The sequence below is a fragment of the Lagenorhynchus albirostris genome, chromosome 13 (assembly GCF_949774975.1).
Source record: "Lagenorhynchus albirostris chromosome 13, mLagAlb1.1, whole genome shotgun sequence".
NCBI classification, from domain to species: Eukaryota; Metazoa; Chordata; class Mammalia; order Artiodactyla; family Delphinidae; genus Lagenorhynchus; species Lagenorhynchus albirostris.
In genome coordinates this window covers 88,415,922-88,431,073 of record NC_083107.1, presented here as the reverse complement: position 1 = coordinate 88,431,073, position 15,152 = coordinate 88,415,922, and the positions used below count along the sequence as shown (strand labels likewise).

Genomic DNA, 15,152 nt, shown 5'->3' with positions numbered 1-15,152 from the left:
AAGAAGCCCACTGAGACATGCACACAGGTGCAGACCACTCGGTGCCTGTGGCTGTGGTTCCAGCCATGTGGGGGGATGCCACTGGCACCCCAGACGGAGCCCCACGGGGGGCACAATAGTGAGCGCTGGGGGTTCCTGAGCCGGAGACATCTAGAGATGCCCCAAGGAGATTTTCAAGTAGAGTTAGGTACCCTTGTTTCTAGTGCAGGGACGACATCTGTCTGGCAGGATGGAGTTTGGAGGCATCAGTACGTAGATGGTCCTTAATGCTGCGAGGCCAGATGAGCCTCCGTGTCATCTCACTGGATTCTGCATGGTCACAAGTTGCAGAAGCCATCTGCTTCTCCTGAATCTGCATAATTTCTATTTTCCAGGGTAATCAATACTAGTAATTCCCAGGAAGAAATAAAAGGATGAAGCCAGTAGTATTTATAAATATTCGCTCCAGAAATTAGACTGAGTTGATTTATTTGTGTACTTCCTGATGTCTTCATATAATTTTAAAATTTCCTTACTAAATATCACCTATAAGCAAGTACAAAGTAAATGGCTACTTGAGAGGTGCTGTGAGGTTGAAAGCTGGCTTATGGAGAATTTCCTCTGTTAGTAGATGCCGCAAACCAACTTGTTTATTTTCCGCCGTCCTGGGAGCTTCTTAACGTGGCTCCGTTGAATCTAGCATCACGCCGAACGTGAAGGAGATGCCCCTTGGTTACTGGTTGGATAGTCTGTAAAGTGAATATTAAGTATTTAAATAAATATCTAATATAGCTATTAATATAAATATTTAATAATAAGCATTAAAGCTCTGTGGCTGAGCTATGTGATTTGGAAATATCATCAAATCCTCTAAAGAGAATACAGTTGACCCTTGGGCAATGCAGGATTTAGGGGCTCTGACCCTCCACACAGTGGAAAATCCAGTATAACTTATAATCCACCCTCCTCATATGCAGTTCCTCTGTATCCACGGTTCTGCATCCGCAGATTCAACCAACCTCAGGTCACATAGTGTTTACTACATGCATTTACTGTTGAAAAAAATCCACGTAAAAGTAGACCCACGCGGTTCAAACCCGTGCTGTTCAAAGGTCAACTGTACAGAGGAAAAATCAGCCCTTTAGATTTGGGGGCGGGTGAGGGCAGTAAAGCCAGCAGATCTCAAAACAGTTTGTGATGGAAACCCTCAAATAACAACGAGCAAATTCCACGAGAAGCAACGACACTACATTAGGATCTTGCCAGCCTTTGCAGCTTAAAGGAAGCCGTGGGGTGAGGGCTCGTGCATGAGGCCCCCATCCAGGTGCCCGCAGAGGCGGAGGCTTCAGCCCGTGCACTTGCTAGCCCTAGTTCTGCACGGCGAGTTCTCAGGTGTGGAAGTTTCCCTGCCGGAGACAGTGTGATGTGGACGCTCCATCTCCCAGACTTTTGGAAAGATTTCCAGGAGTTCATTCATATCATTTAAGGTAAAAATGCTAGCGGTTCCATTTCTAGTTTAATTAAATAAAGAAAACAAGTATGTAAATATTTTCCTATTAAAGTCAAGTGTTTTGAGAACGTTTGAGTACACAGTGTTAGTACATACAACAGTTAGGTAGAGATCAGACCACAAAAATTTCCAAAGTCAGCATGAAGGCAGGATTCTCATGGCTCCTTTTGGGGTGCGTGTGTGTGTGTGTGTGTGTGTGTGTGTGTGTGTGTGTGTATGGATGTGTGTGTGTGTAGATGTGTGTGTGTGATACCATAGTATATAGTTTAGCACATACCCATTTCCAAAGGTAACCACATGACAATAATTCACCTTGTAATTTGCTTTGAGATGAAAAGGCTGTGTATTAAACACAACATATAAAGACATGAAACATCCTGGGTAATTTTTTTTCAAAGATTTTATTTTTAGAGCAGTTGTAGGATTACAGTAAAATAGAGGGGAAGGCACAGAGATTCCCCTCTACTCCCAGGCCCTACACATCCCCATCATTAACATCCCCCAGATGGTACGTGTTTTACCAAGGATGAACCTGCGTAGACACCTTTTATCACACCTCTTATCACCACATTCTATGAGTTTCGACAAATGTGCAATGATGTGTGTCCACCATTGTGGTTTAGAGAGTAGTTTCACTGCCCTAAACATCCTCTTCGATCCACCTATTTGTACCTCCCTATCTACCAACACTGACAACCACTCATCTTTTTAATGTGTGCAGAGTTTTGCTTTTTCCAGAAGGTCAGATGGAGTCATACAGAATGTAGCCTTTTCAGGTTGACTTCCTTCACTTAACAGTATGCATTTAAGTTTCCACCATGTCTTTTCATGACTTGAGAGCTCATTTCTTTTTAGCTCTGAAAAAATATTCCCTTGTCTGATGAACCATAGTTTATTTATCCATTCACCTACTGAAGGACATCTTGGTTGCTTCCAGGTTCGGGCAAGTATGAATAAAGCTGCTATAAACATCCATGTTCGGGATTTTGTTTGGACATAAACTTTCATCACCTTTGGGTAAATACCAAGGAGTGTGATTGATGGATCATATGGGAAGAATATGTTTAGTTTTGTGAGAAACTGTCTTCCAAAGTGGCTGCACCATGTGACATCCCCACCAGCCATGACCGAGAATTCCTGTTGCTCCACATCCCTGCCAGCATTTGGTGCTGTCGGTGTTGGATTTTAGTCATTTTAATAGGTGTGTGGTGGTCTCTCAGTGTTGTTTCAATTTTCATTTCCCTGACAACATATGACATGGAGCACATTTTCACGTGATTACTGACCATCTGCCTGTCTCCTTTGGTGAGGGATCTGTGAAGGTCTTTGGTCCATTTTTACGCAGGTTGTTTTCTTAGTGCTGAGTCTTAAGAGTACTTTGTATATTTTGGTTAACAGTCCTTTATCAGATGTGTCTTTTGAGATTTTTTTCTCCCAGTCTATACCTTGTTTTATTCTCTTAACTTTGTCTTTTGCAGAGCGTAAGTTTTTAATTTTAATGAAGTCCAGCTTATCTATTATTTCATGAGTGGTGCCTTTGGTGTTGTATCTAAAAGGGCATCACCACACCCAAGGTCATCTAGGTTTTCTCCTGTGTTATCTTCTAGTTTTTTTATAGTTTTGTATTTTACAGTTAAGTCTATGATCAATTTTGAGTTACTTTTGGTGAAGCGTGTATGATGTATGTCTAGATTCATTTTTTGTATTTGTATATCCAGTTGTCCCAGCACCATATGTTGGAAAGACTCTCTTTGCTCCCTTGTTTTGCCTTTGTTCCTTTAGCAAAGATCAGATGAGTCTATTCATCTGTTTCTGGGCTCTCCATTCTGTTCCATGGATCTATTTGTCTTTTCTTTCACCAATACTGCACTGTCTTTATAGTAAATCTTATAGTTAGGTGGTCTCTGGCCTCTGACTTTGCTCTTCTCCTTCAAATGTGTTGCCCATTTGGGGTCTTTTGCCTCCGTATAAGCTTTAGAATCAGCTTGTCAATATCCACAAAATAACTTCCTGGGAATTTGATTGGGATTGTGTTGCATCTGTAAATCAAGTTGGGAAGAACTGACATCTTGGCAATGTTGAGTTTTCCTGTCCATGAACATAGAATGTCCCTCCCTTTGCTTACTTCTTTGATTTTGTTAATCAAAGAAGTTTTGTGGTTTTCCTCATATACATCTCATATGTTTTTGTTAAACTTATAACTAAGTATTTCATTTTGGGGATGTTAATATGAATGGTAATATGTTTTTAATTTCAAATTCTGATTGTTCACTGTTCACATACAAGAATGTGATTGACTTTTGTATGTAAACCTTACATTCTGCAACCTTGCTATAATTGCTTATTATTTCCAGGAGGTTTTTGGTTTGTTTCATTTGGTCAACTCCTTCAGGTTTTCTACAGAGAAGATCTGCAATCAAAGACAGTTTTATGTCTGCCTTCCCAATCTGTACACCTTTTACATGTGGTTCTTGCCATATAGCACAGCAAGGACTTCCAGTTAGATGGTGAAAAGGGGGCATCCTTGCTCGTTCCTGGTCTTAGTGGGGAAGCTTCGAGTTCCATTCACATGGTTGGAGGTTGTGAGTATTTGCCTCACATGGTCTGACGCTCTGTTGTTAGGTGCACACACGTTAAGTATTGTTGTGCCTCCTTTGAGAATTGACCGTTCATCTTTATGTCATACACTTTTTATCCCTGATAACATTCCTTATTGTAAAGTGTGCTCTGTAGGAAAGTAATAGTCCTCTACTTTCCTCTGATTAGTGTTAACATGGAATATTTTCTCCAGCCACTTGCTGTCAATATATATGTGCTTGGGGGCCACGGTTGGCCCTGTGTCCTCCCCTCTGTTACGCATCCAGCAAGAGTTGTTGATTTTTCCACCCGCTCCGCTTCACGCTGATGGTTACTTAGGAGTGGTGATGCGCAAGCTCCTTACATGCAGAACCAGAAACACTGTAACTTTTCAAATAGAAAAAAAAAAATCAAAATTACCGCTACACAATGGCATTGTGCTGACTTAAATCGTTTTCCTGTACTATCCAGAATAACACAAGCGTATTTGAAAATGGGGCCTGAAAGATTTTATAAGACAATGGAAATACTTACTCTGCAAAATGTTAGGGAAAAGAGCCGAAGTAGAAAAAGTTGTAAGTGAATGATTGGAAGCTTTGGGCTGTAAACAGAATCTGTTTCCTGGCTGTGGGGCCACAGGCACTAACTCACCCTCTATTCAGCACTTTCCTCAGTTTAAGGATGGGGGTGGTAAATGCTAGCTGAATACCTCACAGGATGAAACGGAGCGCTGAGGGACTTAATGTGTGTATTCATAAGTGTGTCTGAAACTCCAGCGCATTTGAATTTAACAGAAGAAATTTTACTCTTAATGTTCAGCAACTTCTCATTGTAAAGGCAATACACAACGTATGGCGAGTGAATTTGCACCTAAATATTTGCACATGTTTTTGTCTGACCTTGGATTTTTGTATCCTCGCACTGGAGGCAAATTGCCCAAATCAGAAACAACTGTATGTTAGGTTTTTAATACATATGTTTACTGATCTCCTTTATTCTGACATGAACTGTGAGGTCGTGGCTGTGAGGGGGACTGTTAATTAGTCACAGCATCTTCCCTCCGACCGGGCCTCACGGGAGGGCGAGTGAGGCTGGTGGGCTCTGTGTACACAGAGACTTGGGCCACATGGGAGGGGCTCGAAGTCCTTAAGCCTCTCTGAGTTCAGGCAACATAAACAGCTCTCTTGGGAGGGCGTGGGAGGCGGGCCTCTGGTCCATTTCTCTTTGGAATGAGAATAAGTGGCTCCAGGGGAGTGAATCTACAAGTGTCCCTGCTGATCTGCTCTCAGACCCCCCGGCCTGGGTACCTCACTCCTCCATCCCCGGGCCAGCAGTCTTTGCCGAGAAAGCCCGACCACACTTATGGAGGCTTGTGGCCAACACACTGTGTCAGAATATCTAAATGAACTTTTAAAAGGCCCAGAGAGACTGTGGCAAATAAATTAGGAAAAATTAAAGAGAAAGTCCTGTCTTCAAGGATGGTTTCTGAGCTCCTTCAAGATGAGGGAAAGGGAGATGTTGAAGGCAATGAGGAAACAGAAGGGAGAAGGGCTGGAAGACAGGAAAGGAGCAGCGTGGGGCGGGGGAAGACAGTGGGTTTTCTGGGGCTGAGTTACCTATGAAGATTAAACAGCCGGCGGTGGGGAGTGGTGACCCCAGGTCTCTCCTGTGTGCTGATGCATGCTGGAAAGGCTGCATTGAACCAGGATTCTCTGGCCTTTCTCATGCACTCAGCTCTCCTTCCTTAGCCTGAATTGTCATTTCTGATGTGCAAATTGGAATCTGAGAAATAATGTTTCAGCTACTCATGTTTTCAGACACCATTAAAATGTGTTAAATAACACTTATAAAACCAAGTTTATAGCATCTTATAACATTAACATATAAATTATATAGCAGTTACCTATGAATATGCAAGAAATACTAGAAGTAATTTTAAGGGTGTCAATTAGGGGAGTATATTCTATCATTTAAAATAAAATATTTACCTGGAAAGAAGTAATTTAAGTGAAGATTTGCAGCCTGAAGGCATATTAGACGATTCTGCATCTAATACAGAATATCTCTCTGTGTCAGTCCTGAGGCCACACAAGGGTTCCACAGTAATAGTAAAATACGCCAGGGTACTACATCTGAGGAGCTACGCTCTCTGCTCTATTTCACGTCAGATGTGGTCAGAAAAATAGAAAACTGTCAAAGCAGGAGGCAATGAAGAGAAAGACCTGCTTTTGAAAATTAATTAATAAACTTTGTGTTTTAGGTTTACAGGAAAGTGAGTGGCAGGTAGAGAGCTCAGGCCCCCCATCTTCCCTGTTCTCACCATCCTGCCTTAGTGGGCGTGTGTGTGTCACAGCTGATGACCAGTGCGGGTACATCGTAGCGACTGATGGCTACATGGTCCCCACACAGCTTCCAAAGGCTCTCAGGGTGGAAGTGTTTCGCTTTAAGTCCATGGAAGAAGCGGTCCATCCCAGAAGTCCGAGCATCTTCTCAGTGTCAGCTGTGTCTCTGACTGTGGCACATTCTCCTTGAAACAGTCACCGTGGCCCAGAGCGTGAGACGCACGGACCGACTCACTCCGAGGGCACCTCCACCCTGGGCTGAGCAGTCAGCCACCAGGAGCACGGGAGCCGGGCATGGAGAGGGGGTCTTCCAGGGGGGAAAGGAAATTGACCATCAGCAATGAAAACTAAATGGAAGGGGACAGCTCAAACCACAGATGGCCATGCAGACACACAGATAGTAGCTGCTTAACAGAAGTTAGGAGCGTAGCAGAATGGGTGAGGAGTCTCTAAATTTAACCAAAAATCGGTCCTTAAAATAATGCAAAAGACATCCAAAATGAATTCCTAAAATTATGCCCAATTGTGTGTAGTAGATAAGCTCCGCCGTTACTGGGTTCTTGTATCAATAATGTATCTAAACATCTTCATGCTTCACGCCAACAGCGGGGACATGCAGTTACTCAGCAAAACTTGCTGTGGCATATAGTTTAGTTTTTCAACTGTCCTGCTCCTGGTTTAGAATTTAATGAAGGTAAAGACACATTGACTAGCTCCATTGTTGTAAATGTTTAAATTCTCATACTAAAAATAGTATGTGTCTTTGCATGTATACTTTACATTTTTTTTCCAGTTTTATCGAGGTACGATTGACAAAAATGGAATATATTTAAAGTGTGCAGTGTGATGATTTGGCATCCATGTACATTGTTAAGCGGTTCCCACAATCAAGTTAGTTAACACCTCCATCACCTCACACAGTTCCCCTTATTCGGGGTGAGAGCACATAGGATTCATGTGTCTGTTTTATATTTCTTGCAGGTGAGCGCATTAGACTGGGTCCGAGCAGAAAAAACCTATAACCTCTGTGAGGTACTATTTAAAGTTCACAAGGTAAGTTTCCTTTGCACATTAGATGCTTTCATATTAACAAGATGATCTTTGGGCTTAAAGAGTGAGAGAAATATTAGTTTCCCACTGTCTGTTGAAATAGTAAAATAACATGAACATCTAGCTTCATCCCACAGTCATTCATCAGAATTCCACAAAAGAGTATCATAGAGGAACTTTTAAGTCCTTATTCTTTTTTTTATGTAGGTGCCTTATTATTTCATTCTGGCCTTTTTATATTTTCAACTAGTTTATATGGCTTTCCAGACATCTGAGATGTTCATTTGGTACTGGGATGTCTTCATAGGACCATCATATTTTATATGTGTTCTTCATTAATAAACTATCGAGCCTCTTCTGTTTTTATCCAGCATATCTTTTCAGAAAAATTGAAAAAAATTTTTTGTAAGGTCGGATCTTAACAAACGGCACCGCGAAACAGAGGAAAGCTTCAAGTGAGCTTTATTAGGGAGCGCTCCCGGGCGAGGTGCACTGGTCCGCGAGAAAGGGGCCAGAGAAGTCGCGCCCAGTACTGGATGAGGGGGATTTCTATTGGGGTAAAAGCAGAAGGCGGCTTGCAAGGGGAGGGGGTGGTTTGCTATACAGGGCAATTCCTTATTTGGTGAGGATACAGCAGGGCCAGGTGTTGGTTGGTCTGTTGTGGGGCGTAAGCCCATTTTCCCTTCCCGTCAGCCCCATTGTTTTCTGGGCAGGAAGTTAGAGTCTCTTGTTGATTCCCAGAACAGGTGAGGTTGTTATGTCCCAATGCCTCTCCTACCTCATACTGGTCGATGTTTTCTCTTACCCGCCGGGCCTCCTTTCACCCGGGCCAATGGGCCTTACAATTTTAATCAATAAACATGCTATGAAGTAACTGAAATCATGAAATTAGCCAGGAGGATGGCTACAGCAAAAGTATTAAACTCAATGCAGGGTAAATAATAATCATAATAAATGTATAGCATTCAACATTTTAAAAAAGGAGATTGAATTCTGTGTCTTGTTGGGAGTCTTTAAACAGTGATCTTACAAAGTCTCCCCTTTTCTCAGGTGCCTTTAATTGTTGATGTTGGTCGTTTTGCACGTATGAATTTTAAATTATCTGTAATATTTACTTCAGTTTTCAAAAATTGAAATAAATGTATGATTATTGTAAGAACTAGCACTTTAGTATAGAATTTTTTTAATGATTTGTTTTCATAATCACCATTTCAAAGTATAGTCATTAATATTTAGTCCAGAAATCAAGTTTTGTAGTTGTGGTGGTGTTTTTCTATGACACTTCCTCCTCTCCCCAAATTCCTTTTTCCAGTTCTTAAAATTATGTGTCTGTATTTCACACTCGCCATGAAAGGGATGAGAAAATTGAATCAATCAGACTTGATTGCAATCGTGACCTAAATCATAAACAGCCTCCACACAGTGAATCATAAAAACACTGCTCAGCAGTGAGGCTCCTCCATAAATATTCCCTCTCAACGTAAGAATATTCCGTTTGCATTTTTCAGTGGAACCAAATTTACTCAAATGTTTGGCAAAGGATCTTGAGAATAATACCTTATCTTTGCTGAGTGAGCCTCCTGGAGCCCTGCTAAGTGCTCCGTCTACATCCTGAGTTAATCCTGTCCCCAACCGAGGACTTAATCCTTGTCATCTCCATCTGACAGGCGAGACCCAGAAGCACAGAGGGGGAGTAAGTTGCAGAAGCCTCACTGGAGGCAGGTGGGGTCCAGGTTCCCTCGGCCTGAAGCTCGGCTGAATCCGATGCTATTTTTTTATATGTGCACTATTCTTTTTCCCTCTGCAAATGGAAGCATGCGCACGATTCCACACGTCACTTTCTGCTCTACAGTTTATCTTGCGGCTCTTTCTTCAATATACACAAAGAGATGATCCCGCTTTGAAACCGCTACCCAGTGTTCAATTCCATGAATGTATCATCTTTTATTTTACCAAGCCCTTCTCAAGGGATATTTAATTTGTGCCCACTTGTTTGCAATTACAAACAATGTAATAAATCATTTCACACGTGTGCAAGTGTATCACCAGGAAAAATTTAGAGAGGTGGAATTTCTAGGTCAAAGGATGTGGACTGTTTACATTTTGATAACCAACAAGGACCTACTGTAGAGCACAGGGAACTCTGCTCAATACTCTGTAACAACCTAAGTGGGAAAAGAATTTGAAAAAGAATAGATACATGTATATGTGTAACTGAATCTCTGTGCTGTACACCTGAAACTAACACAGCATTGTTAATCAGCTATACTCCAATACAAAATAAAATTTTTTTTAAAGTGAAAAAGAAATGCAAGTGGAAACGGTGAAATAATATGTTTGCCAATTAGACTGTCAAAGACGGAAAGGTTGGTGACAGTGCGAGGAGGGGTCTATCAAAATGTAAACGGTCCGCGACCTTTGACCTGAAATGCCACCTCTCTAAATCCTGTTCTGCCTCCCCTGTCAGAAGCGCTGGCCTCGCGGGAAGCTCTGCCCTCCCGTGACCTGTTCTCCAGCCCCCTCTCAAGTGCAGCCTTGTGAATAAGGAGAATACAATTCTCCTCAAGTCCTGTCAGAAAACCTGGACCCATCGAAGTTAAACAGACAAGGAAGACGTCGCGGGGGGCAGAGACCGACCTCAACTCCACTGACACAAAGGGCAGGGGTCCCCGAGCTGGCTGAGGGGTGAGTGTGGCCCAGGTGGGCCCCTCCCAAAGGAAGAGGAGCCTCTCTCCCGGCTTCGTGGAGGGAAGTGTCTGTGCAGCCTGGCCTGGGTCCCGCGGAGGGGGGCTCCCGCCCGCAGAGACGGGAAGACGGGCCCCATTCCTGGGCATTCGCGCCCCAGGGGCGTGGATAGCACCCAGGCTCGCCCTGTAGAACCGGCGGAGGCTTTAAAAAGGTCTGCACTTCCAGGGGGCAGAGAGAGGTTTAGAGGGATGGGTTTCCTACCATAGATGCTCCGGGGACGGCAGGGGGCGCCCAGAGTCAGGAAGGGGCCTTTGCCACTGGTCAGGCCGCGGGAAGTGATTTGGGGGCGCCACAGCAGCTCAGGGACCTTTAATTTTGTAATCGCTCCCGATTTTCAGTCTTAACGACCCCTTGCAGTGCATAAGAACTGAGCTCCTGCTTCCAAAAGAAGCTACAGAAAATACCCGGGGAAATGAGCTGTGTATCGATCAGTGATTTCACTCACGTCGCAGCATTTATGGCGCGTTATCTTTTGTGAGGCTCAACAGTTTGAGGTGCAGAAAGTAATCACATCTATGAAATCCTTCAGTGTCCTTTCTTGGGATTTCTCAGGTGGTTCAAACGTTATTTTTAACTCTTCTATTTGTTCTTGCGCGTAGAGCTGAGGTTTGTCCATTCAAATGAAGACTCGCAGACACTTCACTGCTCGATCAAATGAGCTCACTCCTCAGAACTGACTCAAAACAAGGAATTTGCAAGAGTCAGATAGCTGTGAGCATGGCAATATTTAATGATATTCTTAAGTAGTGAACATTAGGAGAATTGTCAGATGACCACTGAGAAATAAAGTCCTAATAGGGTCGTATATGTCAAGTCCTCCATTAAAATCACATTACACATTTATAGAATTATGTGTACAAAGAGACATTGCATGGAGGAAATATAAAAACAAATTAGATAACAAAAGATAGATCATAATAGAATGATCTGTCTTTTAAGTTTCCTGTATTGTTGCTCTAATCGTCTCAAATAAATAGAAGCAGGAAAAAATCCAGGTAATTTTCTAAAATAGTCTTTGCATTTTGTTGTCTGAAAAGTGAACCCAGGATGGTTTCTGTCTTCTCACAGTCTGGGGCAGGGGGGCCACCTCAGGAGTGGGTAGCTGGAAACCTGACGCTGGACTGTGTAGTCGCTGACTTTGTCGGGAGACAGTTCGCTATACGTTAGATGTGAAAGTTCAGTCTACGCCACGACTCAGCACTGCCTGTGGACGGTGGGCTCCGTGTAAACAGAAACCAGCCACATGGGCGAGGATGCAGGTGCTACGCGCTTCATCCGTGCTGTCCTTTAAACCCATGACAACCATTCTCTTACACCCCATTTTATGGTTCAGATATTTAGGCTTAGAGAGAAGTGAAAAGCTCAAGGTAACAGCTGATAATTGGCCAGGAAGATCCCAAGCGTTGCCTGTCTGACTCCAAAGCCTGTTTTTCTCCTATAGCAGCGCACAGCCCCCCACCTACACCAGTACAGGAAAGAACATAGCCGTACCATCGACGGTGCCACCTGCTAAGAGTCCTTCTTTGGTGGTCAGTCCTGACACTCAAGGTCAGTAGTTATGGACGGAGTTCCTGAGAAGTCAGGCCAGTGACTCACATCTTGCTCTTCTCGACTTAGGACCTGATATCCTATTTCCTGAAGGGTTTCTGTGCATATGCCAGGCTGAGGGCAAGGATCTGCGGCCCCAAAATCCAGGTGCAGCCTCTGTACCGTGTTCATTTAGGATCAGGACAGATGCACCAGCACACACCACACCCGTGCGCACACACGCAAGCACACGCACCCTCACGTCGCACACAAGGCAGCAAGTGTCTGAGTGACGCGTGAGGACAGGTCCCTGGGCGGCGGAAGCGGGGACAGCGCGGATCGGGGCCTGCAGAGCCGCCGCGAGGCCCTGAGAAGGCAGGGGGCACCCAGAGCCCGTGCGCCCATCTCCACCCCCGTCAGCAGCCACTGCTCTCACAAGCCTGGGCCCAGTAGGCAGAAGTGTATTTCACATAAAACCAGCCCAGCCCGCAGGTGGGGCACGGGGATTCTGGGAATGAACTCTGGCCACCAGTGTGAGTCGTGGGTGTGGCCTGGCGGGACAGCCCGCGTGGATCTGAATAGCTCGGAGTCGGGGGGCGAAGGCCTGGCCTGTGGGCAGCCTCTGTTCCTGCTGCCACCGGGCTGTGGCTCACGTCATGTCCCCTCAGCTTCTCAGCAGCCCTGGCAGGATGTCCACCTGCTTCCCCGTCCCCGGGGAGGCCGTGCGGGCAGAGGCCACCCTAGTGCAGGGCCTGGCGCGGACTCTTCAGGGTGTCTGTGCAGTGGGTGGGTGAGCGGGAGACGAAGACAGACGTGAATCTCTAGGGGACAGAGACACAGAGATGCAGAGACACACGCACAGAGAGACAGAGAGACACAGAGGAAGGGAAGAGCAGGCTCCGGCCTGAGACGCGGACTCGTTTGGGGCCCCAGGCCCCATCTCTCCTGATCCCTGAGTGAAGCCCGACGCAGCTGCTCCTTGGGTGGGTGCGTTCATGACTCAGGCGAGGCTGTGGCGGAGACCCCCCGCCCCGAGGTTCAGAGCTGCCGGGACATCCGCCCGGTAGGTCTGTGACCCACGGACGCGCTGGGGCTGACTCACGTCTTCTGCTTAAATGTTTAATCAGGAACTGAATAACGGCGCTTTTTTCTTGTTTCAACCTTTGCTTTTGAAACTATTTCTAAAACACGTCTTCTGTGTGGCCAGGACCTCTGGGCTCACGTAGTTAGGTCTCGGTGGCCCAGTGCCCCTGGGGGACCCCAGGTGCTCCGCACACGGCTGAGGGGTGGGGACCCTTCAGGGACCCCGGCAGAGCGGAGAGAGTCGTGCGGTCTCGCTGTCTTCAGTGTTTGCTGATTTTGTGCTCAACTTAAGCACAAACATCTCGACTTTTTTCTTTATCTTTAAAGCTAAGCACAGAAGCAGAAGTTATGGCCACTGATGGTTTAGGTGCAAGATGCTTGCAGAGCATTGGCAGGTGGACATAACTGACTCCCAGATATTGACTTACAGGCCCGTCTCCACGGCAGCGACGTCGGGGGACGCCGCTCCTGAATCCAGGCGCGTGGCCAGGAGGTCGCCTGGTGGAGTGTGGCCCCAGCCCCCAGCCTGGAAGAGGCCCCTCTGTCCCAGGCAGTCACCCGGGGGGCGTCCCCTCTAACCTGCGTGCCCCCCTCTCTGTTTCAGTTCTGGCTTCCGGATGACTGCTGGGCCCAAACCAGCCTCTGCCTGGGTCTCCAGGACCCCACCTGCGGGGAGCACAGGCCCTTCTGCTTCAGCGTCCTCGTCGGCCACGGCAGGACCCACGTGTTCAGCGTGGAGCTGGGGAGCGAGCTCGCCGCGTGGGAGCTGTCCTTCCAGAGGGCCACCTTCCTGGACGTGCAGAGGACGGGGGTGAGCGACTCGCTGTCGTCTCTGATTAAACCTGCTTGGGCACCGGAGACGTAAATTAGAGCAGCTGTAGCGAGCATTCCAGAAATCAGGCGTCGTCAGGAGCTGGGCGCTTCTCGCCAGGGTCCCTACGTCAAGTGCGCCCGGCAGATGAAGAGGGTGAAATTAGGGGAAAGCAGGCAGAGCTTTCATCTCGGTTGCGTCAGGCTCTCTACTCACTGTGAGGGAAGGGCCTCCTGCGCCGTGTAAGGGAAACGCCCTCAGCCAGCGGCGCAGTCAGGCCCCTGGTGTTTGCTGCCAGCCGTGTTTACTGTGATTCACCGGGACCTGTGTCGTAGTTTAAGGCACTCAGTGGCCCTTCCTCTCAAACTTAATGATCCAACAGGAACATAAAACAGCTCATGTGACTGGGTCGCTTCTCCCTTTTCAGGACAGCAAATAAATCTCTCCCAGATCGGGGTGTGTAGGGACTAAATGGATGAGGTAGTGTGGGTCGTGATCCGCGTTGTTGGAAGTAGCAGCTGCCCTTCATGGGGGAATTCGCATGGCTAGAAGTGAGAAAACAGATGCAGCATCGTGGGGTGGGTTTAACTCCACACGGAAGTTCTGGGTTCCTTCTCCCTCCTGGCCTGGCGTCAGTCGCTCTGGGTGAGGACTTGGGAGCTGCTCCTTCATTTATCAGCACTGCTTTGAATGTGAAAAGATTCCGTGCCATCGTTTATCTCTTGTTCGGGATGTAGAAATGTATGGAGTCCCCTGATGCTCAGTGCTAGGAGGGAGCAGGGAGCGTCCCTTCAACTGTGTGATGTTCTCTGAAATCTGTGGTCCACACGGTGGGTCCCACGCAGACGTTCACGGAAACCAAGCCTGGTCCCTTCTGGGGCCCCGAGATACCCTTGCTCACTTGTAGTTGTCTCTGATGATGTGAACATCTTCCCAGGGAATCTGTCATTCATTTATTGCTCATGAACTGACAACTCTTTCAGTTGGAAACACTGTGGATGTAAGAAAGTGCAACTGTGTGCTTTTGAAGTCAGAACTCCGGCCAGTCTGTTGAGGAAGCCGGGCTTCAAGGTGGGCTAAGCGGCATCTGTGCGGTAGAGGTTTTAAAATTATAATCCTCCCAAATTCCACCAAACAAGAGAATCCAGCTTCTGTATCTGCAGAATCTCATCACGCATAACTCACTGTGGCTCTCCCTGGCTTTACAGCACAGCCCTCTCTGCAACGTCTTTCCAGCCCAGGTGTCTTTAGTTCCTGCTCCTGGAGTGTTTTCCCCCTTCACAGCCAGCCCCGTCAGCAGAGCACCCCTGCATTTCCTGGTGTTGCCTCTACTTTTGTTCATTAAAGTGAGTTGAGCCCCCTTTGCTCATCCCTTTACCACAAAGAACTTGCACCTCCACTTTCCAAGTTATGTTTAAAATATAATCAAGATGCTCGAAATGCAGACGTTAAGGCAGACGTGGCCGTAGTAGGTCTGCGGCTGAGCTGAAAGGAGCACCGGGGCTGGGGCTTCAGATCCTCTGAT

The 15,152-nt window shown here is 46.3% G+C and overlaps 1 protein-coding gene across 3 annotated transcripts in view; it reads left to right on the top strand.

The window, feature by feature from the left end:
* SNTG2 (syntrophin gamma 2) overlaps positions 1–15,152 on the top strand; it is a 198,625-nt gene that overhangs the window by 160,846 nt on the left and 22,627 nt on the right. For all 3 annotated transcript variants that reach the window (XM_060169633.1, XM_060169632.1, XM_060169631.1), the window contains 2 exons: positions 7,390–7,461; positions 13,421–13,627. In XM_060169633.1, the coding sequence (XP_060025616.1) occupies positions 7,390–7,461; positions 13,421–13,627 (279 nt within the window). The remainder of the gene's footprint in view (positions 1–7,389; positions 7,462–13,420; positions 13,628–15,152) is intronic.